Here is a 27,687-nt window from a genome sequence, read left to right on the forward strand (position 1 = left end):
TTGCTTGGGCACTGCACAGGGGGTGGCTGGGGGAATCAGGCCCTGGGGCTGCAGGAGAACTCAGAGAGCGAGGGAGGCAAGAAGAGTGCAGATGAGCTGATTCACCCCCAGCTGACCTCCTTCAGCCTTAACCGCTTCCCATTAAAAGTGCTTTTCCCTGTGGAAATTGCTATGCTCCCAGCAACCAGAGCCAGATGGGAAAAGCCCCTGCCTGACACACAGTGTTTCAGGGCTGCATCCTCCCCTGCCAGTGCCTGGGGCAAGGAGAGGCTAGTGGATGTGGGTGTGGCTCCTGAAGGGGAGCGGGGGGCTGCGCAGGGGTGAGATGGCAGAGTAGCTGCTGTCTCAGCCACCAGAAGGAAGCTGCTGGAAGTCCTGGGGCTTGCATGAGCTGGTGCCACGCAGGAAGGAGATCAGGCTGCCACAGGGCTGGGCTGGGCAGGGCTGGGGAGCAAGCTTTTGGTATGCAAACTAACCAGTGATGAGGTTCACTAGGGGTCCCTAGCAGCACACCATCGTCCTGCTCCCCCAGGCCAAGAGCATCACCTCCCACTGGCTGCCTCAGAGTGGAGTCCTGGCAGCAGGGGGAGGTCCAGAGCCCCCAAGGAGGGAAGGGCTTAGCACACTGCCACTGCCACCTGGGGGCCAGACCCTTGTCCCAGGCAGTGACACCAAACGCATTCCTTGCCATTAAATGACCCGTGTCTGGGCTTCACTGACAAGAGCCCAACTTCAGAGGTGCCAGAAACACGTATGCCTACCCAGAACCTGGTCCAGGCCCCCTCCCATTCCCTGTGCAGTCCTGTACCACAGAGAGCCTTACGCCCAAGGTTGGAGACACCAAGTCTGGCTGCACATCCAAGTTCCATCCCCCTGCCCCCTGACATCTGCCAATGGATCCCGCTTTGCCGCCCTCTGGCCAGAAATGTGATGGACCCTCAGCAGGATGACCTGGTGTCCCGGAAGACAGCTAGACCTGCAGGACAGCAAATTCCATGGTGCCAGGTCCCCGGAGCATGGCCCAGGAGAAAAGGGTGACAGGCTCTGGAAGGGCATGTTCTCGTAGTCCCGAGGACTCCTCCTCACCTCGTGGGATCGGATGTGGCCAGCTGGGACTGAGGGGGGCCTCTAAAGTATGGGGAAGGTGTAGGGGCTCCAGGCCATTTGCCTGGGTCTCGAGGCAGCACTAACCTTGTCCATCATTGGGATGGACAATTATGATTTTTCAATTCTGATTTTCCCCCCTCAAATATATGTGAACAGATACCATCTATGCACTCATTCAATCGATCCCATTGAGATCTATTAACAAAAGGCCTACTCCAGTGCTCAGCTCAATGAGAAAAGAATAGGTTTGCATGGACTAAGCCGCTTATTATGTACCTCCCACCAAGAATGACCAGAGGATTCCCTCTTTCCAAGAGGAATGGTGGTGCCTGAATCCACTGTCTTATTCAAGGGCCACCATGTGCCTCAGAGGTTGGCATGAAGAGCCCCACTTTACAGAGAAGCAAACTGCAACTCAAAGAACTTCAGTAATTTGTCCAAAGTCAAAGAGTAAAAACAGAAGAGTAAGGGATGGAACCCCAAGTCTGTGTAATTCCAAAATCGAAGCTAGTGTGGATGATATAAAGGTATTCAAAGATGGCCCCACGCTCACAGAGGTCGTGGTTTCCTGGACAGCCAGACGCAGAAACCACCGTCCTTTGTAGAAGACCAACATGAAAAATGTGCCAAATGCACACAAAAGGGGACCAGGGCAGGATCAGGTAGCAAGGGTGCTTCCTGGGACCTAGAATTTTCACAGTTGATGGGACTTCAAAAGTCCAGTACAGAAACTGTCAACCTGGAGTCCCTCTAAAGGGAGCATAACCTCTGAAGAGTAGAAAGGGGCTTTGTTGGAGGCCAATAACTGGTGACTGCCGATGTGCCAGAAGACCAGGTCCTGAGGCTCCCAGAGGCAAGGCCTCCTGCCTGAGGTCACATAGCCAGTGGCAGTGCAGGAGCCCAGAGCCAGAGGCTAGACCACCAGTGGGGACCAGTGGGGACCTGTCCTCCCTGTGCAGCCACCGACATTCCTGTGTCCACAAGGGAAAGCAGAAGATGAAGTCCTTTCTAGAATGTGAGCACAGACCTGCCAGAATGCTCAGAAGACGGCATGAGTTTATAAGAGCTGGGGACCAAGGCAGCCAGGTCCTTCCTCTTTCCCATGAGAGAGAGTGTATTGGACATATTTTAAGTTTTCTTATATATTCTAATGTTTTGACATCTTAAAACACCTTCTTGGCAGGGGAGAGACTGCCTCTCCCTAGGCTAGCCAGTTCTTAGAGATAGCAAAGGGCCCCAGCAAGAGCATGCTTTTGATAGGCAAACTAATCCATCCAGAGGCACACTTCTTCTGGGGGGCTTGGTGCACCCTGGGAGGCAATTTTCCTCGGTCCTGAGCATCTGCAGGTCCAGGTCCAGGCAACTGGAGACCACCCAGATAGTCCAGAGCCCACCAAAACTATTCACACCAGCCAGTCCTGAACTGTTGTTCATTTTTTGTTACCTGCAGAAACCCCAGTGAAGACCACAGCCTAACTCCTCCTCCTGCTCCTGTCTTCTACCTCCTGCCCACCCTGCTGCTTCCCCCTGTGTCCTTAAGACTTGTGAGTACTATTAACTCTGTTTTCCTGAGCCTCTCTTCTACCTCCACTTGCCGCACCTGACTGATCATATCATGAAAGAATGCAAAACCGGGAGATTTCTTGAGATTCTGCAGGAGAAGGGCAAGTCCCAAATGATTTCTTCCTTTCAAAGCTTTTCACCAGGAAAAGTGTACTTTCATTCCCTGGTGTACTGGATTGAATAGTGCTCCTCACCCCTCACCTCCACCAGTTCTCGTCCACCCAGAACCTGTGGGTGTGGCCTTTGAAAAGAGGGTCTTTGCCAGTATAATCCAGTTAAGGTCGTACTGGATTAGGGTGGGCCCTAAATAATACCACCGATATCCTTACAAGAAGAGGGAATTTGGATATAGAGACACAGACACACAGGGAGAAAGCCATGTGAAGACAGACGCACAAATTATAAAGATGTATCTCTAGGACAAGAGAGACTAAGGGTTGCTGATAACCACCAGAAGCTATAAGAGATAAGGGGCGCCTGGGTGGCTCAGTGGGTTAAGCCGCTGCCTTCGGCTCAGGTCATGATCTCAGGGTCCTGGGATCGAGCCCCACATCGGGCTCTCTGCTCAGCAGGGAGCCTGCTTCCTCCTCTCTCTCTCTCTGCCTGCCTCTCTGCCTACTTGTAATCTCTCTCTGCCAAATAAATAAATAAAATCTTTAAAAAAAAAAAAAAAGCTATAAGAGATAAGGAAGCATTCTCCCCTAGAGTGTCCAGAGGAAGTACAGCTACTTACACCTCGATTTGGGACTTCACCTCGATTTTGAGACTCCAGTTTTGAGTCTCCAGAACTGGGAGAAAATAAATTTCTACCGTTCTTAGCCACTCAGTTTGGGGTACTTTGGTATGACAGCCCTAGGAAACTAATACATGAGGACAGTCACTTTCTGATCAACCAAGTTTGAAGATGAGGGTCTAGCTAGGGATCCCAGTTTGTATGGACCAAAGTCCTTGGAAAGGTGGTGGACAGTGACTCTCTGCCTTTGCTGCCACCACCTAAGGTCATGGGCTGTAGACCCAGCAAAGCACTGCTGACCTCGGCCCCTGAACCCTCAGGCTGGTGCCCACTTTTGCAGAACAAGGTCTGATGCACACAGATATCTGATCCCTAAAGTAGGACTAGTGGGTTTGGTTTTTTCCCATCCTTGTTATGGACTGAATTATGTACCTCCCTCCATCACTACCCAATTTATATGCTGAAGCCCTAATCTGCACTGTGATAAGGGCCTTTGAGGAAGTAGTTAAATTTAAATGAGGTCATAAAGGTGGGGTCCTAATCCAACAGGACTGGGTCCTTATAAGAAGAGAGAGACCAGAGATGTATATGCGGAGAAAATATCATGTGAGGACGTAGAGAGAAGGTTGTTGTCTGTAAGCCAAGGAGACAGGCCTCAGGGGAAAAGCAAACCTGCCACCATCTTCTTAGACTTCCAGGCTTCTGATGGTGAGAAAGTAAGTTTCTGTTGTTTAGGCTGCCCAGTTTGTGAGACTTTGTTACACTAGCTCAAGGAAACTAATACGATCCTGCTCTCTTTCTGCAGCCTAATCCAGAGGGAAACCAGATGGCCCTCAAAGATGATAACCAGGACCAAAGGCTATGAGGAAACAGTAGGATGGGGGGGGGGTGGAGTAGGTTGCCAAGAGGAGGTATCTAAAAGACCTAGGGGGAAGGGGCCTATGCAACCAGGTAGTCAAAGCAACAGGGAGGCTCTGGCAAGGGTCAGGAAAGGGACCCTTTGAGTGGCCCCAAAGTCCAGAGTGAAGGGCCATGGGTGACATGCCGCAGGAGCCCTTTCCTCTTTCCACACCTTTTCCACTGGATCCTGGGCTAAAAAGGGCAATTTTGCACCCTCCTGGACTTGGTCAGCCACAGAATAACATCTTCGTTAACCAATTGTTGCATCTCAGCCCTCAGGCTGAGCTGGAAACTTTAGCATCCAACAAAAGGGATTTGGTTAAGAAATGATAATATATCCATAAGATGGACTTGAGTTTGGGTTTGGGCATGTCGAATCGGAGGTGCCTAGGAGTACTGCAAAGGGAGCGCTTGAGAAGGCAGTTGCCCATCTGGGCAGGGGGTCGTGGGGAATGGGAAGGAAAAATGAAACAAGATGGGACTGGGAGGGAGATAAGCCATAAGAGACTTTAATCTCAGGAAACAAACTGAGTGTTGCTGGCAAGTTGTGGGGAGGGATAGGGTGGTTGGGTTATGGACATTGGGGAGGGTATGTGCTATGGTGAGTGCTGTGAATTGTGTAAGACTGATGATTCACAGACCTGTACCCCTGGGGCAAATAATACATTATATGTTAATAAGAAAAAAAAAAAAAGAATTAGGGACTTGAAGTCCTCAGACCATAATCGAGGGGGCAGGATCTGTGAAAGGAGGTACATACCTGAAAACATGGGTCACAGCACTGAGGTATGCTCCTGACATGGATGGAGGTGGGGGAGGGGGTAGTCAGAAAAAAGCAACAGTCTGCCCCGTGCGCAGCTGATAGGAATGCAAACTGGGGCAGCCTCTATGGAAAACGACTTAGGGAGGTTCCTCAAAAAAATTTAAATAGACAACTACCTTCTGGACCAACAGTCCCACTTCCAGGCACATACCCAGAGGAAATAAAAACAGGAACTTGAAGAGATAGGTATCTGCAGCCGCATATTTATTGCAGCCTTATTCACAATAGCCAAGACATGGAAACAACCTCAACCATGTCTGCAGACAGATGAAGGGATAGAGAAGATGTGGTATAGACATGCAGTGGAATATCGTTCAGTCGTGAAAAATAAGGAGATCCTGCCAGGTGCGACAACATGGATGAACCTGGAGGCCGTGACGCTGAGTGATGGAAGTCAGACACAGGAAGACAGACCGTAGGGTCTTGCTTATATGTGGAAGCTAAAAAAATCAAACTCATAAAAACAGGGAGCCAAGCAGTGACTCCCAGGGGCTTCGAGTGGGGGACATGGGGAGATGTTCGTCAAAGGATACAAAGATGCAGCTATACAGGATGGATAAGCTCTGGAGAGCGAATATATGGCGTGGAAACTGTAGTTAATAAGATGTAGTATATACCTGAAATTTACCAAGAGGGTGGACATGATGTTTTCTCACCACACACCCAAAAAACCCTAATTATGCAAGGTGATGGTTAGGTTGATGAGCTTAACTAGCTTGACTGCGGTGGTCATTTCACAATGCCTATGTAAATAAAACAACACGTCGTACACCTGAAATACATATAATTTTTATTGGTCAATTGCCCAATAAAGGTGGGGCAGGGAGCTAAAGACAAAAAGAAAGGAAAAAAGAAAAAGAAAACCAGTTCAGCGAGAAACTTGGAGCATTTGACTTTATTCCCATTACCCTGGAAGAATGACTTCAACCCCAAAGAAGGTAGAAGTTATTAGAAGAAATAATCATTTTCCCAAGCACTGAGAGCTTCGAGAACCAAGGGAAGCTCCAGAAAGCATGTATCTGGGTAGAGGTGACAGCTGGGACCCCTGAGGAGGGTGCCTGGGAAGACAGAGCCCTCCCAGAGGAACAGGAGTCTGGGGGCCTCTGGAGCCTGGGATACAAGTCCCCGTCAGTCCCAGAGGCAAGGGGAAGGAGGAGGAGGACACTTCCCAACCCCGGCCTTGGTCTCATTTACAAAGTTGAGGCCAGGACTAATCCTTCCCAGCTCCGGTTTCCTTTGTCATTGGGCCTCTCCCTTTCTGCGTGCCCCTGGGGCACTTGCCCAGCTTCTCCATCTGTTGCAGGGGTGTCCTCTGGTCCTGGACTCGAGGGAGCCTCTGTCGGCAGCCCTCCACACCCAGGTCGGGGCAGCACGTGCACACATTTGGGGAATAAATAAGGAGAGACCCGCTGGCCCCACCTGAGAGTAGGTTGATGGCTCCAGGACAGTGAGAGCCATGCTAGGTGCCTCTCAGGCTTGCAGAAGGATTCCTGTGGCTTTTTAAAAGGATGGCTTTATTAAAACACCAACATTACAGGAAATTGAAAGAGAAGAATGTGTACCAATAAGCCTCTCGCGCCACCAGCAGTTTTCATTCCTCCCAGTACCCCCCTCCCTCCTTTTGTACCGTATCTGCTTGCACATTGCACACCGAGGGCACGAAAGCAATAGGGCAGTGTGTTTTCCCCTAACATTACTTCATAAACACTCTCCCGTGTTGCTTATTAGTCAGCATTTGGAATGGCTATGTAATATTCCTTTGTCTTGTTTTGTCATAATTGAGTAAAACAACCTGCTGAGATTGGACATTTAGGTTTTTTCCAGTTTTGAGTGATCATGCATAACGTTGCTAAGAGTTTTATATACATGTCATTTTCCTTCATTATAATCATTTCCTTCGGGCCAATGGAGTAGGATTTCTGAGCCAAAGGATATAAACTGCTTTTATAGATCCTGACAGGACGTTGACTTCCTTAAGGCAATCCACTTGTTTATTTGTGCTCAGTGGCCCCAGCTAATGGTCAGGGACAGTGTTAATGGGTAAATAAGAGATGCCTTTCCTCAGACTCCTCCCGGAAAGATGCAGTTTTTCCAAAACTCTGGCAGATAATATGCTGAAATGTTTCACAGAGGACAACTGGCCTTCTCATTGTTGACAACAGCAAGAAGGAGCAACAAAGCCCTGTGCAGAAGAAACCCCTCCCAGGGTGACTCAGGGGAGCCCTGTATGAATCCGTTTCCCGTCCTGGGAACTGGCACTGTTGCCTCCTGGGAGTCACTTCGGTCACCTTCACTGCCCACCCCATGTTCTTGCAGATGCTAAGTCAGGGAGGGGGGTTCCAAACACCCCTCTTCAAGATGGGGATCTCTGGAAAAAGGGGTTCTGGCTCCAGGTTGCTACTGGATGACAGCTGAGCTCAGACGGGTGCTCCATTAGAGAGAAGCATGGCAAGAGACCATTGGGAGAGGCCACCCATGACCCCTGAGCTGCAGAGCCTGGGCCAGCCTTTCTTCTGGGATTTCCCAAGGAGGGGAGGCTGTTGGATAGGACTGCAGGAGGGGCTTCCCACCCTCCCACTGAGTTCCCTGGATCCCTTGAATGGCTCTAAAAAGGATCTCAGGGAATGGGGCTCTTGCAAAGTTGCACATGGAGGGGCAGGAGCCCTGGGATGCCTGGCAGCCATCAGACCACAGGGGTTCCCAGTTGGAAGGGCATTTGGGGCCAAGAAGGCCAGCTTCCCATCTCTGAGGAACTTCTCAGAAATGGAGGCCATGGGTGAAAGGTGGACATTATTCTAAGAAGACAAAACATACCATCTGCTGGAGGCCATAACAACGGGCCACCACCAGCCTCTCCTGGAACCAGAGAAAGACAGGGAGGGCCATGACTCACCACGAACACCAACACTACCACCACCACCACCACCATCAACATTCCCACAGACTTGAGACTAGCTGGTTATGTGAGAAGCTCTCTGCTTTGCTATCCTTCCTCATGGGTCTGGAAAATTATTCAACGTTTAACTGAAATTCAAACTTATTAGGGTATTCTGTATTTTTATTTGGTAACTCTCCACAATTGGGAGGCAACTGGAAGGATGCAGGTGAGAGATGATGGGGTCCATCAGAGTTTGCTGATAGGGTGAACATGGGAGGCAGGGGAGAGAAACCTAGAAGGATGCCTTGGTGTTTGGTTGATACAACTGGGTAAATCTTGGTGTCATTTACAGAGATGGAGAAGAATTGGGGAGAAACCATTTTGGGAGGGAAAGTCAAGAGTTCTGTTCCCATGTTGAGTTTGAGATGCTTATGAAATAGCCAAGTAGGGATGGTACAAGTAGGTAATTGAACATTTTAGTCTGAGATTTGTGGCAAAGTCAGTGGTGAGGACAGAGATGAAATATGGAATTTGATGAAAGACACCAGCAAGAGAGCTCAATGAATGAAGCGAAGAAGGCCAAGGACTGAGCTATTTGTTATTCCAAGATTTACAGGTGAAACAGGGGGGAGCAGAGCACCATAGGAGATCAATGGATTGCTTCCCTGAATTAAATGAGAACTTCTCTGAATATGTTAGTACCTCTTTTTTGAGATTTATAGGGAGACATTTATTGAGCCCCGGCGTAAGTCAGGCATTGTGCAAGGCATTTTATGTGTTAGCTCAGTGAATCGTCACAATATTGGCAAGCGATCATTATTGTCCCCATCTTAATGTTTTTTTTTCAATGAGTATTAAATCATTTCCCCAGATCATAACTCACACGTGATCAAGCTGATGTTTGAATTCTGGTTTGCCTCATTCTAAACCATCTGTTTTTTTGAACTGCACCATATTTTACAGGGTTGTTTGTTTTTATTTTTTCCCATCTGCTCTTCCGGTTGGTAAGGTATTTATGTCAGGGACCGCTCTTTATTTCTCTTCATATCTCCCCGTGCCTCGGTGCCAGGCACATTGTTGGCACTCAACAAATGCTTGCTGTTTTGGATTTAATGCAAGAGGGCTCTAAGCTCTTGGGCAGGGGCAGAAAACGCACAATGCCTACAAAATCCTAACAGAAATGCTGAGAGTTTCTATCTTCTCCCCAACAGGGTGGAGAATGAGAGCCTGTGAGCGGCTTGGCTTCCATCCCAGCCCAAACTCAAAGTCATCAGTTAGCGACAACATCTACTTGATAGCTCGGGCACATGCAAGCAGAAGATAGAACTATAAGGCAGACAGAAAGGCAGGTTTTGAAAGTATGAAGGCTGAGCCACACAGAGGGAAATGTGAGCTGTAGAAGGAAGCAAGTCCATTGACATCCACTCTTGCTTAAATAAGAAAGTTCATCTTCTGAGCAAAATCTGGGTGCTGCATTCACAGTGCCTCCAAAAATTCCTCCAATCCTGGCTCCTTGGACAGAAATCAAAGCAGCTGACAAGTCTCTCTTGATGTTTTCTATACTGCATGATGAAATGAGGGTTGGATTATGATACCGTCGGAGGGAGTTATATTCAATTAAAATCACCTAACAAACACTGATGATTCCTACTATGTGCCATGGACGATTATAAGCAGTTTCCATCGAAGAACCCATTTCATCCTCACCATGACACTTAGAAGTAGGGAGTGTTATCACTTCTGCTTTAACGATGAGGATGCTAAGTTTCAGGTAGTTTGAAATAACTTGCCCAAGAGCCCACAGTAAGTGGGAAAGCCAAGATGTGTAAACTGGCAGGCTGACTCCAGTGCCCAGAAGCTTTGCCACTGGACCACAGATAATGCCTCCCACAGGAGACTGGGTAAGAGAAGTACTAATTGCACACAATCCTATCATCCAAGGTCCAGGCTCCGCTCCCCCTCTGTGGGACCAGGAGGCAGCATGCGCATCTCCCCTGAGCCTAGGTTTCTTCAGTAATACCTGTGGACTCTCTTCTGGATTCCTTCAATTGTTAGGGGAATTAGATGACATGTCATATGCGAAAAGTCTTTGAAAACCATAAAGCACAATCCAGAGGTGAAAGATTGAAGGGCTGCTTAGTGGTCAGTATAAACCTAAAGGCAGGTTGGCAAACTTCTTCTGTAAAGGGCCAGGGAGTAACAATTTTTGGCTTATTAGGCCATATGGTCTCTGTTTAAGTTGCTCAGCTCTGCCGCTGCAGCTTGAAAGCAGCCATAGACAATATATGTCATAAATGAATGAGCACAGCTATGTGCCAATAAAACTTTATTGGCCAAAACAGGCAATAGCCAACTATAGGCCTTTGTCTAGAGGAAGGATTCCAGGGAGATGTAGCTGAGATAGGTCCTCTGCACTGTCCTATCTTATTTTGTAACGGTTTGACTGGAGACCCAGACAAGCATAGTGTCAGATTTGCAGGGGACTTTCCCTCATGCCCACTTCTCTCACCTTAGGGGAGGTCAGAAGCATCTGCATAAGTAAGAGAGGTATAACAGGTTCTTCATCCTGGGTCATGGAATCTTTTGTGAAGTCAGGATGTCAAAATTCTCTTCCTCTTTCTCCCTCTCACTTGCCTGGAGCTAGGGAGAGTCCCGAGTCCCTTCCGCTGAAAAAGCACTGATGGCTTGGGAAGGCTCACACTGCCAAGGTGGGATGCAGGGGGAAAGGCAGTGTCTCAGGTGAGTGGGGTCTAGGTTGAAGGAAAAAGGCTGGTAGAGGGGGAGGGGTCTTTGAAGGGATCCCACCTCACAGGACAATAAAATGTGCGCGTGATGGTGTGCCTTCAGTCACATCCTGCACACGTGGCGGCAGGCTATGGAACGGAGACGGCATTGGGATACTGGCTCAGATGTGACGGATGACACAAGCCTGAAAGGGAAAGCTTAATGACAGCTGTCCAAATCCAGATTCAGACTGATCCAACAGGCTGCAATACTTGGCAGAACCCAGTGTGATGACATTTAATTGGGAATCCTAACAAGATCTGCATGGAAGTTAAGGCAACAGCAAAACCAGCAAAAGTCAGTCAAACTGACCTGGGATGGAGGAGCCCCCACTAGGCAATATCTCCTTTGAAAGAGATCTGGCGTTGGCGAACGGCCATGATTATTAATGGCTGCATAGTATCCCATCATTTTGATGCGGTGTCGTGTCTTACTGTGAGTCACCATGAGCAAGGCTCGTGCAAATTTAGGCTACATCAGCATACGTGCAGTGTCCAGATCAAAGTGAGCCACAGCTCGGCACACGGTGCCCTCGCCAGACCACAGGGACAGTGCTGTGTCTAATTGTGTTTTCCACGAAAATCTGTTGGGTGGAGGTGGGAGAGGGAGGATGGCCATTACATGGAGGCCAAACGTTAGCTGAGTAGCTACTATGTGTAGAGCTTGATGTCAGGCATCGGGAGCACAAGGCCAAACACGACACAGTGCCTTATCCTAAAGGAGGTTTGTTTTGGACCACAAAGGGGAGCAGGCACATAAACCAATGATTTCTACATAACACGCCAAGTGTGAAGACAGGCACGTGCACGCGCACATGCACGCGCGCGCGCACACACACACACACAAGCAGGTCTCCTAACCAGATCTAAAGAGCCGCTGTGGAGAGAATGAGGCTTGCTTAGCCTCTTTACTTGCTGCAGAGCAATCATGAGGATGAGGAGGAAGCCTCGTTTAGGAGCTGTTCCTGTAGGAGGAGCTAGAAACAGCATGCGTGGACCATTGGAGGAGGATTGGGCAAGAGTTCCTGTCACTTGTGACTGCTCTTCAATAGACATGCAATACTTCATCTGTCTGGGAAGTCAGGAGGGAGGTTCTCGCCCTGGGAGGGAGGGAGTTCGTACAGGATGTCCTCTGAGACCCCTTCCAAGGCTGCGTTCTCGGGGAGCTGCGGGTGGGAACAGCACCATGGAGTTGGCTGGCTCCTTCTCTCCCACCCCACCCAAGAGATGCAGTGCTGGAAACCCTACCCTATTTTTTGGCATGCTGAGCCCTGCACTGTCACAGCAAGTCCAGGATCCCTCAGGCTCTAGGAAGATCTAGGCTTCCCCTGTGGGTTTGGTTACTAGAAGCGGGTGGGCTATGAGTGTACACCCTCTCACCACACCAAGCATACCAAGCTCTCTTTATAGACAAAACCAGTGAGTGCTCAGTCTAAACAAGCACACTTTTGACCCTTGGCGGTTCAGACAACAAAATTCCTCTGATTGTCTAATAATGATGGTAATAACAATATTGTTAAATAGCAACACTAATAATGATGATATCTAATATTTACTGAGTACTTTTTATGTGCCGGGCACTAAGAGTTTTCATGCATAAATTAATTTAATCCTTACAACAGCCCTAGGGGGTAGGTATACTATTGTCAACCCATTTGATAGATGAGAAAACTGAGGATTTGAGAGGTTAAATTTTTTGCTCTAAGATTCAGTCAGAGGCACAGGCCAGATGTGAACCCAGAAATTTTCCCTCAAGGCCTATATCCTATAGCTATTCACTTAGAATGTTAAAAAGATAAATGGAGCCCATTGTTTTTCAAATGATGGCTTGTATCATTTGTGGATCATGACATGAATGCAAGGGTTGTCAGTATTTTTTTAAAAATGAAAAGTATAGAATAGACTAGAAAATCATAGGCGTTCATCTCACATTTAAGGTTAGTTGGATTATGGGTGGGATGTGTGAACTAATTGTGATGTACAATTTATTAACGTAGGTCATGGTCAAAAAGTCTGGAAAACACTGACCTAGTCCAACCTTAAATTGGACTTAATTGTAAAGTCCACTTTACAATTAAGTGTACTAAAGTTCAAACAGTGATTTTTCCCAAGATTACAGTGTGTTAATGGGTGAGCTGGGACTAAACCCAAGTTTTTTCTGACTCTCAGTTTCCACTATCAAGCTTAACTGACTGCAAAGAAAACCAGGGGAAAAAAAAACCCAAGAGTAATAATACCCATAGTAGTGGTAGTACTCCCACTATAATAACAACAGTATTCCTTCTAGTCTGCCTACTGGGTGCCAGGAGCCACTTTTCAAAGTGCTTTTGATATGTTAACTTATTTCAATCTCATAACAACCCAATGATGCAGACATAATTATTTTCCCCGTTTTCAGTTGACAAAAGTCAATTAAAGAAAGATCAAGTAACTTGGTCAACTCTCATAGTTGGTAACTGAGAAGAGGTAATTCAAACCCACCCAGGTTGTCTTCAAAGTCCACGGTGTTGTTACCCCGTCTACGGTACTGTGTGAGGCTGCCCGTCTTCCTCTTCTCCCTAAACGCTATAATGCCAGCACAGTATACACCATGAATATGTGTAGTAATATAATTAATTACACACTTCTTCCACCAGTCCCATGTCCTTGAGTGGTGATCCTGTATTTACCATGCCGTTTAAATACTAGTTTGACTAAAACTGAAATAATCCTATTTCCCCCCAACAAATAAGATCTCCTCCAAGATTCCATGTCTCTGTTATTCATTCATTCATTCACTCATTCATTTATCATTTGCATTTTTAAAAACATCATGCACTTGCAGAATTGAAGAGAGTAGGCAGAATTTTTTCAAAAATTGTGCATAACGCCCTTCTTTGTTCCAAAAAGGATAAAGGCAGTTTACAAGGATACAGAAAATACAGTAAGATAACAGATGTGAACAAGATAAAGAAGGACATGTGTGAGATGCTAAATAGAGGTAGGAACGAGACAAACAGAAAAATGCTTTCTGGAAAGTCTATACAGTAGCTGTAGGAGGACCACAGATATGTCTCCAGGTTTTCATTTTAATTACCTTCAAATTCAAACATCTTGTAGTGGGATGACAGCTCACTCTTGGTTTGCATTAACTGCCTCTTGAAAGCAACTTTAATTACTTTCAGATTCACAGTCTCCTTGGGTGAAAACAAACTAATTCCTCAAGGCGAGCATACCTCCTTCTGCAACTAAGACAGAAAATTATCTCTGCATGTGTTGATGTTGTGTAATGGAATGAACAACATCCTCCACAGCACCCCTACAATAAGCACAGAGGAGAATTTCGTGGCACTGTTTCCAACAGGTGGTCCCAATAAAGTCCAAGAGCATCACACTCTAAATTCCGAGATGCATAATGAAATCAATAATTGGCCATATAAATGGATATGGTCTCTGAGCACACTGTTCTCTGATTTCAGAGTCAAAAACCTGTTTGGAATGAGGTGATAAAAAAAAAAAAAAGAGGTGTTCAGTTCAAACGACATTTGGATCACTTAGTGTTCAGCTGTCTCCAGCCATTCCATCTCTTGGGAGTCAGAGCCTCCCCACCCCCTCCTTTACACAAGCAGACGCTCCTCTGGCAAATAGCAGTGGCCACATCACACTGTCCTAACGTGTATGTGTGCTGATTGCTGATGATTTTAAACCCTCCCAGAGTAGAAATCACATCTCATTATCCTTTTTATTTCCATGCTACAGACTGAATGTTTGCATCCTCCCAAATTCATATGTTGAAATCCTAACCCACAATACCTAACCTAACCCATGTCACAGGAACTCTCCCTGTTCCAGCTCTGTAGTCTACATTGCCATAAAACTCCAGCTTCCTGAGAAATCAGAGACCGAGATGTTTGCACTTCCCCCTGCTGCTATTACATTTTTACCGTAGGAACTGCAGTTCCTTAGTAGTGTCATGACAGGAGCAAGGTGGAAGATGTTGTTCTTCATGACCATCCTTTGTCACCACGGTGATGTCCCTGAATAGTCATGAATAACAGTGAATCTCCTCTAACACTTTCACTCCATCACATCTTCCCTAAAGTGCTGGACCAAGGACCTCATAACCCCATGACCATCCATTCTCAACTCTCTTGTTCATGAACATAAGCCCAATGGTCAATATTGTCCCAAACTGAACGTGAAACACAACAAGAACATAATAGGGAACCATCAGTCCAGGTCATAAGCAATGACTTGAAGAGATGGAAAATCTTAGAGGAATTTCATGGTGAGAAGAAGGGACTGACACAGCTTCCTTGAAAGATGTTGGAAGGCTGTGTGCATAAAACCTGGAAATATTATGGGAACATCAGGAAAGTTCCTAAGAGGATGCTGGTCAGGAACGGATAGGTAGATGGTGGGTAGAAAGCCCAAATGAGAAAATAGTTTGGGTGAAAATAATTTAAATCCAGATGGCTGGATCAGACAGGGGAAGCAAAGATGATGCATAAATAGGAGGTATAGTATTTACCTTCTATTTCAAATACTTGGATGAAGAGATGAACTGAGACAAGTCTCCTAGGAGGTTTTATAAGAGTAATATTGTTCTGTAGTTAGGCTATAATTTCGCAATATTGAAACATGGTAAGAGCAAGCATTTGTCAGACACGGTACTTGGTTGCAGTGGATGATTTTGTCATCCAGTAGTAGGATGTATGATCTCTGCGTCAACAAGGAGGGCTTGAAGTCTGAGAGTGGTTCAGACAGAGATCCTCCCGTGTCAGTCAGTCTGGGCTACTAAAAAAAATACCAAGTGGCTTAAACAGCAGACATTTATGGAGACCAGGAAAGTCTAAGATCAAGGAGTGAGCTGATTTGGTTTCCGGTAAGGGCTGTTTTCCTAGCTTACATATGACTCCTTTCTTCTGTGTCCTCACTTAGGAGATCTTTCTCTCTCTCCCTGCTTTGCCTTTCCACCTTCCTCTCCCATCTCTTCTTATAAGGGTACTAATTTATCATGAGGCCTCTGCTCTCATGACCTAATAACCTCTCAAAGGCCCACCTGAAAATACCATCATATTAAAGGATAAGACTTCAACATATAAATTTGGGGGCGGGGGCACAATTCAGTCCTTAGCACCTCTTGTGCAAGGCAACCTTGGCAGGACAATGAAGAAGATGTTCTGTCCAAGGTGGGGACACAGCCACAGCAGAACTAATGCAAGGCCAGGCAAGCTCTGGTTTACACTGAATCATGGATCTCCTCATGGTTTTGATATTTTCATAAAAGGAGCACCAATGGAGGTCTTCAATCAGGGTAATCTGAAGAAACTTTTTACCTAAGGTCAGGCAGGATCTCCTTAAAGAACCCTAGAATTGTCCACCACATTCCTAAGTCCCCTCCCTGGGGGAGAGGCAGCTGGTGACTATATTTTTTATTGGCCACCCTCACCGAGCCCCTCCCAGGGGCCCACATGATTTTCTAGACAAGGACCTGGGGAAGGACAGAGCCAAGAGATAAAGTATGATGCTCTGTTTCATCGGATTAGTTCAAATCTACCCCAAACTATCATGCCACACAGGCAATCTGGTACCCAGAAACTTCAGGCTCAAAGGTAATCACAATGATCAATATCCTCCCCAGGGTTCCACACGGAATAGCTAATGAGGCATGGCAACATTTTGGTTAGATTGGAAAACCATGTTCTACCCTCCCTTCTGAAACTTCCAGGATGTCATCATAAATCCCATTCAACCTCTGAGTTGACTAAGCCAGGAGGAAAGTCTTTCTGCATCATGCCAGGCAGCACTACTTGTTAGGAACTCTCCTCTGTTTTGAATGGGAATCTGCGTCCTTACAATATCACCCATTTGTCTACTTCTACCCTCTGAGGCCACACAGAACACGCCTGTTCTTTTCCATATGGCAACCCTCCAGGCACTAGACAAGAACCTTCCTTCCCTGGCAGGTCTCCTCTTCCCAAGAGATGATGCCTTCCAGGCCTTCCAGGCTCCAGAGACCTGCCCCAGGGTCCCCATCTGTCTGGCTTTCTCTTCGAGACCCTCTTCTGTCACCTAAAAGTTCCTATTCAGCAGAGGGATTGTAATACCATAGCCTAGCTTTCCTGCTGGGCTGAAACAGTTTCCAAAAATTCTGGAAATTTGTTATGGTTGTGGCTGCCAAGACCACAAAACCCAGATCCCAATCTCCCACTGAGCAGCCCAAGAACATGTTCAAGTCATCCTCTGGCTGGATATTAGCCCTGGGTCCTTGAGATGAATCATGGGTTTCTCTCATTGTTGCTGTTGGCCACCCCCACTCCACCCCCAGGTCAGTGGGTGGTGGGACACACAATACCCCTAATGATGCCTTTTGCCCTGAGTGTAGAACCCCGAAGGTGAAGGCCGCATTGAACATCCCATTATCCCATAGTCAGCCAGTGCCCAGCTACTATGCTCACTTGACAGGAAGTAGGACAAGACCAGTGAGGTCCAGGGCATCTGCCTCACGATGTCCAGTGAAGGGTCATCTTCAAGTGCTTAACCTCCAGATCCCTGTCCTAGAGTTCACTCAAGGACCCCACCCTCAACAGTCAAAGTCATCTCAGCCTGGCCAGCAGCCTTGCTCTGACTAACCCCCTCCATGCAACACCCACACTTGCACCACGTGCGCCTCCTGTAGATGACGTGTCAAAATATGGTTCCCGTCATCAACTCTATCCCATTCTACCTTAGGACAGGGCTCTATCTGTATTCCTTTGCTTTGTTTCCCAATTGGGAGCTCCCGGAAAGAAGCCCATGGGTCTTATTTGGCCGTGTCTCCACTTCTAGCATGGAACCTGACACAAAGCAGGCACCCATGTAGGACAGGTGAGGGTGAAATAAAAGATCCCTTGGCTTTACTTTATCAACACCTACATACCTGTACTGAGAAAGGTGGGTGGGAGTCAGGAGAGACTACCACAACCCCTGTCTATATCTGTTACACCATCTATAGCATGGTGGGGTAACCTGTGAGTGGTGAGCTGGGCTGCTCAAAATAGCGGGGTCCTCCATTTGATCCCTTTCTAAGTCCATGAGCTCTGCATTGTCTTGCTATAGAATGTGCTCCCAATTCCAGCATATGACCAGCCTGTCTTGTAGATGGAAACCAGGGAGAAGAACCCAACTTGCCTGGGGCAAACCCATCCCACTCCCAGTAATTGCAAACGGTGTATTATGACAACAGGTATATTATGACTCTGATTAGCCTCAGCAGCAAAATGTCTCATGACTATCTTCATCATCCTCAGGAAAAGGGACTTAGCCTTCTCTGTGCAAACCACAGCACAGTGCTCCACAGAGGACCAGTGTGATGGACAAGTCCCATGGTGATGTGGGAAAAGTCAGAAGCCACTAGGAACACACAGGTCTCTGCTCCTGGACTCAGGATTTCCCAAGATCACATAGCCCCTGCCAACTCCTAATCCCACATGAAATGGGCAATGCTGCTAAGAGTTCGCTGGTCTGAAATACCAGCCAGTGCCCTTCTTCATGGTTTCCATGGTGACAGGCGCAGTGGTCGGGCTTATGACTGGGGAAATGAAGAGCAGAGGCTCCATCTCTCGGGCTCGCATCTGTTCTTGCTCCCCGCACACCTCCTGCTGCATCCTTAAAGGTCAGACCAGGAGAGGGTGCCCTTACCTGCTAAGATGAAGATGCCTACGAGAATCAGGAAGACCAGAAGGTAGAGCCCAAGGACTGCATGCTTCAGGGCTGACAGGGAGCCCAGCTGGGTGCAGCAGCCTCCTGTTCGTCGCTTGTGGCATGGACCTAGACAATAAAGGTAAGAAGAGGAGAGAAAAATGAAACACTTGAATACCCCATAGTGGTTTTTTTTTTTCTTTTGGTCTCATCTCTCCTGATGCATGGAGATGCTCGCGCAGAACCTCTCATACAACTTCTGCACATCTGTAATGCAGCTGTAATGATGGGGAACTTTCTAGAACATGATAAGCTTTTGAGATTTTGACTCTCCTCCCACCTTCTGCATTCATAAACAAGCCAGACAGGCATGCCCACGGCTCATACGTCCAACAAATCCACTCTCCTGGAGCCAGTAAAAGCAGGAGAAAAAGCTCAGATAGACTGCTATATGTGTTCTTTACAAAACCATCACTGTCCCATGGAACCTAGAGAAATGGAGGAAATTTAAAACGGGGGTTGCAAACTTTAACTTCTACAGAGGCCAGAAAGGGAGGGAAATGAGCAAACTGGGTCACGTGGGCCTGGGGAACCTGACAGCTCACACCCAGTATGGTAGAGGTTGTGATGGAGGGGTAAGGGCCAGGTGTTGCCGGACAGAATTTTCAAGACAAGCCAGAAGCAATTTTGAGAAATTGCCCTACTTTTAAAGTGTTGACAACTAAAATAATAATAATACAAAAGATAAAAAACTTACAAAACACTAGGGAATGTAAACAAAACATGCTTACATGCCAGATCTGACCACCCGTTAGCAACCACAGGTTTAGATTAATGAGAAGACATAGTAATTTCATTCCGTGAAACTACATGAGGCTCATCGGCTTCTGGCCAATACAGAACGGCAAAAAATATCAGTGCTCTAGAGGACCTCATGGATCTGTTAGTCCAACCCCTTCAGTTTACAGATGGACTCCTCCTTCGAGGCACGCTTCTCAGATGGCCAGGCAGAGGCCGGGAAGTCACTAACTTCCACCTGCTTCATCCATGGACTGTGGAAAGAAGAGAGGTTGTCTTGCCCTAACTTCCAGCAGGGCAGGCAGGAATTGGTAGAGGGCATCTTTCCCAAAACATGCATGCCTCTATTATGATTATTCTCCCTCTCCTGGGATGGACAACGTCGCTAACTGACTGGAGTGTGCTAGACGTGGAGGAAGATGTGGGAGGAGAAAAAAGTAAAAATAAATGATATTATGAAATGTTTACTTATTTTTAAATTTTTTTTCAAAGATTTTATTTATTTATCTGAGAGAGTGAGAAAGTAAGAGCACAAGGGAAGAAGGGGGAGGGAGAAGCAGACTCCCTGCTGAGCAGGGAGCCGGATGTGGAACTTAATCCCAGGACCTTGGGATCATGACCTGAGCCCAAGGCAGATGCTTAACCAACTGAGCCACCCAGGTGCCCCTCTGAAATGTTTTTAAAGATGTAATGATGTTTGTGATTCCTTGGCAACTGGGGGTTTGCTAGTGAGATGCTTCAAGGGTTACTCATTACCTCTCAGGTACCATGATCACCTCTGGGGCCTTTGGGAGGTTTGGTTACTGAGAGCAAGAGGATAGGTGACCACACTTGTGTCCTGGCTCCCCAGAGGTAGTGTTGACTGAAGAACATTTTCCCACTCACTTACTCCATTTCACTAAAAATACTGCTGCTCAAACAGCTAAGTAGAACAATTACATAATAATTCCATAAAACATCGGGTACAATTTGGAGCAAGTTGTTAAAGAAATACAAAGTCAAACACCATTCTCATCACCCCTTAACTGTTAGCAAATTTTGAAAAGTTAACCTGCTTTTCCACTAAGACTCGAGAAGAGTACATTTTTTTAACTTCCCCTAAGTCTCCTTTTCGAGAATATTCTATTTCTTTTACACAACCGACTCTATAAGTGGTTTTGCTCCTGAATCTGAAGGGTTCTTGTTGCATTTTGCCTTTTGTTGTTGTTGTCTCATGAGAGCTGCTGGGTCCCTGGTTGCAACTTATTAGAGATGAGGTTGTTTTCCTAGAGTCAGAACAGGAGGCACAGCATTGGATACTAAACAAATACAAGTTCTTGCTATCCTGACAACCGTCCCAGCCCTCCTGCTCTACTTCCCGCTTCCTCTTTAGATGATGCCAGTGGCCACCTAACTGCTGCGAAGGCTCAGAAGATTCCCGTGCTGAAATGCCATTATCCTGATGTTTATCCCAAACCAATCTTGGCCTCTTCCTTCATTGCCTTTGTTGGGGAAAACTGCAATGATCTAGTTCTATTTTTTCCCATCAAGAAAGAAATGTTCCCTTCCCCTTTATCTGAGGCTTCTGTTTAATAACCAGCACTCACTGGTGACAGGTCCCTTCATCAACTAATGCACAACACAGGCCTCCTCTTCTTAGAGAGCATCATTTTTTTTTTTTTTTTTTAGCAAGACTCAACTTTGTACATTCAGCAAAATCTGCCTTCAGTATAACATATAAGAATTTCAAACAGAGGTTCTCCACAAATGCATTAGACAAGCAGAATGTGAATGATTCTGGCAAGTTAGCTAGAGAATGTGATTGTAAGGGGAAAAAAAAGATGATTCAGGGGAAAGACAAGTTACTAAGTCTGCTTAAAACACATTTACTGACTTTTTAAAGTAATGTGGCAGCAGCATGTTAGCTGGGTAAACCATTTAAATTATTTAGGCTTATTGGAAGATTAAAAACACTCCAAAATGATATAGTTAGTAAAACCAAGGCAAAAAATATGTTCACTTATTTGTTAAAAAAAGAAAAGAAAAGAAAAGAAAAATGTAAAAACATGGAGGACACTTACATGCATATTACTAAGTGAAAGACGCCAACCTGAAAAGGTTACATGCTTTATGATTCTACATGACATTCTGGAAAAGGCAGGGTCTAAAGGGAGGAGGAATAGGAGGAGAAGACAGGATTTTGAGGGTAGTGAAACTACTCCATATTATACAATAATGATGGATACATATCACTGTATGTTTGTCTAAACCCATTGAATACATAATACCAAGGGTGAATCCTAACATAGACTATGTGGACTTTCAGTGATAGGGATGGGTCAATGTAAGTTCATCAGTTCTAGCAAATGGACCACGCTGGTGGGGGATGTTGAGAGAGGCTGTGCATGTGTGGAGGCAGGGAGTACAAGGGAATGCTCTGTACTACCCACTTAATTTTGCTGTAAACCTAAAACTACTCTGAAAAAATAAAGTCTATTTAAAAAACAAAAGTGTTGACGTGGATTCTTGAGGTAAAAACTTTCACAGGCATTTACTGACCACGCACTATCAATTGCCCTACTGTGGTAGCCAGCCTTCAAGATGGCTCTCGTTGAACCCTATCCCTTATGTAGTTTCCTTCAGCACTGCACCAGGATTTGGTTGGTGTGACCCACAGAAGTGATAGTATGTCACTTTTGAGATTGCACAAAAGACACAGCGGCTTCTCCTTACTCACTTTCTCTCTCTTGGAACATCCATTCAGGGGAAAACCAGAAGTATGTCATGAACACCCAGTGAAGAGATTACTTGGTAAGGAACTGAGACCCATGTGGGTAAGCCTGGGAGCAGATCCACCAGCCAAATCAAGCCTTTTATAACCACACTCTGACCAAGATCTTGCCAGCAGTCTCATGAGAGACCACGGGCCAGAACCAAGCTAAGACGCTCCCAGATTCCTGCCAGATTATCTGTAAACACATATATACGTAAACATATAATTTGGATCTGAAAAAGTAGACAAAAATCTTGGCTTTCCTTGCAAACCCATGGCTTCCTCAGAAACTGGGATAATAAATCTTTGTTATTTTAAGTTGCTAAGTTCTGGAGTAACTTGTTATGCAGCAACAGATAGCTAATACACTTCTGACAGACACCATAAAAGGCAGATGACAAGCTGCACGAGGGAGAGACAGTGTCATCCTGTTTGCTTCCATCTTCCCAGTTCCTAGCCCAGGGCCCAGCACATAGCAGGCATTCAAAATATTTGTTGAATGAGAAATTAAAATATGGCCGCCACCCTTCAGAGGCTCTCATCTGAGGGGAAGAAGGCATGTCAACAGGCATCGGTTACACAGGTGTGAACGAAACTGGGATGGAATAGAGGGATGGCACAAGGCCAGTGTTGCATGGCAGGGACAGTGACTCATTCTGTGTGGGGTTCCCAGATTGTGCATGAAGAAGGCAGCCACTCAGCAGGGCTGAGAAGGACAGGCCTTTCTAGATGAGTTAGAATCCACTATCTTCCCCATCAGCATCATCGTCTGATTTACAGCTATTATTAATTTGAAAACTGTGACTTTAAGAAGGAAACTTTCTTCGTCCATGTGAGAACAGTTATGAGCAAAGCGGCAGGCAAAGCTGTTAGTTATTAAACATAGCTGTTGTTTGCCGACATGGTTGCACACAAGGCCAGATCGAGGGAGAAAATGGCACACACACACTCAAAACAAACAAACAAAAAACTCTTCCAAGATCTAGGGGAATCAAGAGAAAGGTTTTTCCATCTTGTAGGAGGCTCCTGAAGAGAGGGTGGCTTTGCAGGAGATCAGAGAACCAAGAGAAGGGGGCTTGGGGAGGGCAAGACCAGTGGTTCCAAGGAAACAAGTAGAAACCAAAAAATAAATGCACAGTGACTTGCAGAGCGGGCCCCTGAGTGCCAGGTTGGAAGATGTTGTTTATCTCAGCATGGGGCCCATGGCTTCCTGATCAGCTGGAAGCAGATCCATGGTTTCCCCACCTCCAGACATTCTGTCTGCATGATGCCTGCACGATTTTGCCACAGTCCAGTATCTCTAGGCTGTTATTTAATTTGTCACTCTTTTTTTTTTTTTTGAGCTTTCACTTATTTGTGAAGGACACTTTGTATCATTGTAAGTGGACAATTAGTATCTTCCTATGACACATTAAAATAAATCCCCTAGCTATTGAAAAAACAAATTAATACCTGTATATCGTTTAAAGTCCTCTTGAGCATGACTGTACTGTATATAGCCACATTCTGAGAAATACCGACTTCTGTAAGAGTAATTAAATCACAGTACAACGGCAAACTGCAAGATGAAATTGGTTTCATTTATAGAGAAGGAGAATTCTTTTATAGAGAAGCAAAGCCAAACTTTTTAGATGTTCAAGATTAAGAATATTCTAGGGGCCACCTTGGTGGCTCAGCTGGTTAAGCAGCTGACTCTTGATTTCAGCTCAGGTCGAGATCTAAGGGTCCTGGCTTTGAGACCCACATCGGGCTCCTAGCTCAGCATGGAGACTGCTTGAGGATTCTCCCTCTCCCTCTGCCCTCCTCCCCGCTTGCACTATTTCTCTCTCTCTCTCTCTCTCAAATAAATAAATCTAAAAAAAAAATACTCTAGAAGGTAGAACATTAGGGATTAGGTGCCACTGAAAGAATGTTGTCAGAACCTTGCCCACATTGCTAGCACTAACCTCATTATTCACAATTGTCTATTTACACCTATTTGCCAACGTGTCTAAAAGGTCCTCTGGGGGCAAGGTGGGTCTCATTGACTGCTCTCTACCTCTCAACCCGCACACAGCAGGACCACAATAAGGTTCTTTGCAGGAATGAAGACGTGTAAACCATTTATTTTTGCTGCAAAGGTCCTGTCTTACATTTGTCTTACGCGAATAGTTGATACATTTCCGATGGCTGTGAAAACACATTTTTGGGCAAAAATTTGGTCTTAAAATTAAATTAAACAAAATCTTGGCTTTCCTTGCACACCCACAACATCAGATTGCCATGTAGAGCCCATGTAGGTAAACTGTGGGAGCAACTCATTAGGGCTGAACTGACGCTAATCCTGGCTGAGTAGGGCAATCGTGCATGGAACTTCTTAGCCATCCTGGGCCTGAGCCCCACCCCTGTATCTTCTGATTCTGATTCCAGATGAAATCACACATCTATGGCACTGAGATACACAGTTTGGGAGTAAGGCATTTGTCATATCAAAAGAGAATGTGAAGACACATTCTTGGAAAATCCATGAAAGCCTCACTATTGTAAGAGCTTAGTTTAGATTTTTAATTTTGATTCCTTTTTAATAAGACACATTCAGATGTGGTTCTCTCAAACAGTTTTATTATTCCCAGGTTAAAAGTGTGAAGGTTCCTTTTAATCATGGCAACAAGAGTCTCCCCGCCTCCCTGATCCTGCAAAGAGTTTGGGCTAAAGTACTATGTGCTAAGGGTGGGGAAGGGCATGGGAGCAAGTGTTAAGGAACAGAAAAGGAAAATTTATCTCTAAGCCACTCATCCCCAGACTGCTGAGCTGAGAAGGAGACAGTCCCTGTCAGGGAGTCAGGGACACACTGTGGTGGGAGCCTTTGCAATTCTGATTTCCCATTTCTTCATACACTTGCAGGGGGAAAGCGTAAGTTTGGGGCCCTGTAGAGGTGGGTTCAAAGCCTGCCTCTGTCTTGTGTTAACTGTGAGACACGGGAAAACATTCTGAGCTATCTCTGTCATCAGTTTAGCCTTCCCTTGAAAAAAATAGGTTTTCAATTTCTTTCTTTTTTTTTTTTAAGATTTTATTTATTTATTTGACAGAGAGAGATCACAAATAGGCAGGCAGAGAGAGAAGAAGGGAAGCAGGCCCCCTGCTGAGCAGAGCCCGATGCGGACTCGATCCCAGGACCCTGAGATCATGACCTGAGCCAAAGGCAGCGGCTTAACCACTGAGCCACCCAGGCGCCCAGGTTTTCAATTTCTTAATCATAAGTATAGTGCATTTGAGGAGTTATCTGTTTGAATTTATTTTCCTCCCATTTAAAAAAATACAAATTGATATAAGTGAGTATTTACTTCATTCCAAAGAACTGGGTTCCAAACAACATAGAAAACAGGATGCAAGTGATTCAGCGGTCACCTACTTCAGTTTAACCAACAACAAACACTCCAGTCATTTTCCTTTTGTTCTCTTTGGTCCCACAGTTCATAAACAGTAGGTGGAAATAAGGGTTGATTGCTGGGAGGGACCTCCGGGCTCATCTCATCCAAGGATCTTGTTAAAACCACCCAAGGCTGACTTCATCATCCTCACTCTGGTTACTCACCACTCACATTGTTCATTGTACTCGGCAGCCCCAAATAACCTCTGTCTTTGAAGCTGCTGTCCCTTTCTGGCTTGAATGTGCACCACTCTTTGCTTTCCCTCGGTAAAGGGAAGAGGAGGGTGTGAGGCAGAGACACCGCGGGGGAGAGCCATGCACCAGCCCTTGAACCTGACCTAAGTCTGGGGGGGTCCTGAACCACCAGCCGCTGTCCAGAGGACACCAGTCACCTGTGCCTGGTGGCCCCGCAGATCTGAGTCCCCGAGGCAGATAAGGATGGCAGGCAAAGGTGACCACGGTCTTCTGCATGATCAGATGAGTCTGAGACATTCACATCCATTTCTAGGAAGTGGAGCTGCGTGGAGGGCAGGATGGCCAGAGCTAATTCAGTTTAGATGCTGTGATGATCTAGGACAGTTTCTTCTCATACTTCTAGAGATATCTTGCAATTTTGTAATGTCCCTACAGTATTTGTTATTGTTCTCAGTCCCTATCTATTTCCCACGTTATTCTGCATAAAAATTCTTGAAAACAAGGGCTTGTGTGCTTATTTTCAGTAGGAGGAAAGTGGGAGGAGGAAGGGACTCTGGCTGGGGTGCCTATTATTTTGCAGCTGGGCTGAGGAATGGAGAGAGAAAGCCAGGTGGGAGGGGAGATGAGGGCAGTCAAGGTGAGCTGGCGGGTCTCAGGGACCCAGGAGGAAGGGAGGGGCCACAGAGTCCCCAGGAAGCAGCAGTGGGTCCTGGGCCAGTAGAAGATGCCCTACTCTTGACATACATGGCAGGGCATGGATTAGAAGAAATGCTGTCAGTGCAGTCACTCAAACAGCGGGCTTAGGGTTCTGCCTAAATTCAGGCCAAAAGACACTCCTACAGAGTGGCCCTGGGTCCCTCTTGAAAAGATTCCCAATTTTTCTCCTGGCCCCTTGACAGAGGAAATAAGTCATCTGATGATGTGTTTGCAGTGTGGAAGCCAGGGCTCAGCTCTGTTCAGTAGTAAGTCCCTGCTCTTCCCTGGTTGCTGGTGGAACCTCCCTCCCATCCCCTGGTTGCCTCGATCTGGTGAATGGGTCCAGCCTCAGGGCAGAAATGGATACATTTAACAACCCGTCTCATTCCCCCAATGCCCCCAGTTGAGTTGGGAGGGCCATCTGGTATCTGGTTTGGAAGAGGAAGGCTAAGATCCCAACGCATGCCACCTGTATGGGACCGAGCAGGAAGTGTCCCTGAAACCTACAGGCTCAGCAGCCTCCAGCTCGTGGCCTCAGCTGGAAAACAGAGCTGGCTGAGCCGCCAAAGGGGTTCAGTGGATCAGAGCGAAGACGATGGACCTCAGATCCACTCACCCTTTGTCACCTGCTAAGGCCTGGAACCAGCAACAGTTATCATCACAGAGCTTTGTTGGGAAACTGGCCAATTAGGGTATAGGTAATAATGTGAACCGTTATATCCATAAATCAATTCACAAAAATACAGATTCGCAGGGCGTCAGCTCCCGGAGAGAGTGTCTCTGTCCGGACTGTGGACTCATTTCTGAGTGTGTCTGTGACTCATTTCTGCATCTCACAGGTCCTGGCCCATAGAGCAGGAGCTCAGTTAACATCTATTGGCTGTTTGTGGTCAAATGACACTCATCAACGAAATGCAGATTTACTGGGTAAACCAAACCATTATTTAGACTTTTGTAATAATTATGTTTTCTAGTTTCTGTATTTGATACTTAAACATCCTGGGGCCTTGCTGACTGCGGAGACTGCCCCTCCCAGGGATGGCCCAAAGAAAGACACTCGCCTGCCAGCAAGCCCTTCCTGCGCAGACCACCCAGACAACAGCCCATATGACCGACCACTACCTCCTTTACCACTTCCTCCCTCCAGACTACTGAGCACCTACCCTTTCAGCCCAGAGCTGGGTACCAGACAACCAGGGACAGCTGTAGGTCGCAGAGTCCGCCGAAATGATTCAAGCTATTGCATCCCAAGCTCACTCATACTGCCTCACCCACCCAAACCCTTCCGTGACATGAGGTGGTATGAGCAACAAACTATCTTTTTTTTTTTTAAGATTTATTTCTTTTTAATTTTTTTAAAGAGACAGAGAGAGAGAGCAAGTGGGTGG

General features: G+C 46.4%; 1 protein-coding gene across 2 annotated transcripts in view; it reads right to left on the bottom strand.

The window, feature by feature from the left end:
* The window catches only part of SCARA5 (scavenger receptor class A member 5), a 119,645-nt gene that overhangs the window by 71,911 nt on the left and 20,047 nt on the right, over positions 1-27,687 (bottom strand). For both annotated transcript variants that reach the window (XM_044225011.1, XM_044225010.1), the window contains exon 3: positions 18,450-18,578. In XM_044225011.1, the coding sequence (XP_044080946.1) occupies positions 18,450-18,578 (129 nt within the window). The remainder of the gene's footprint in view (positions 1-18,449; positions 18,579-27,687) is intronic.

The sequence above is a fragment of the Neovison vison genome, chromosome 11 (assembly GCF_020171115.1).
Source record: "Neovison vison isolate M4711 chromosome 11, ASM_NN_V1, whole genome shotgun sequence".
NCBI lineage: Eukaryota > Metazoa > Chordata > Mammalia > Carnivora > Mustelidae > Neogale > Neogale vison.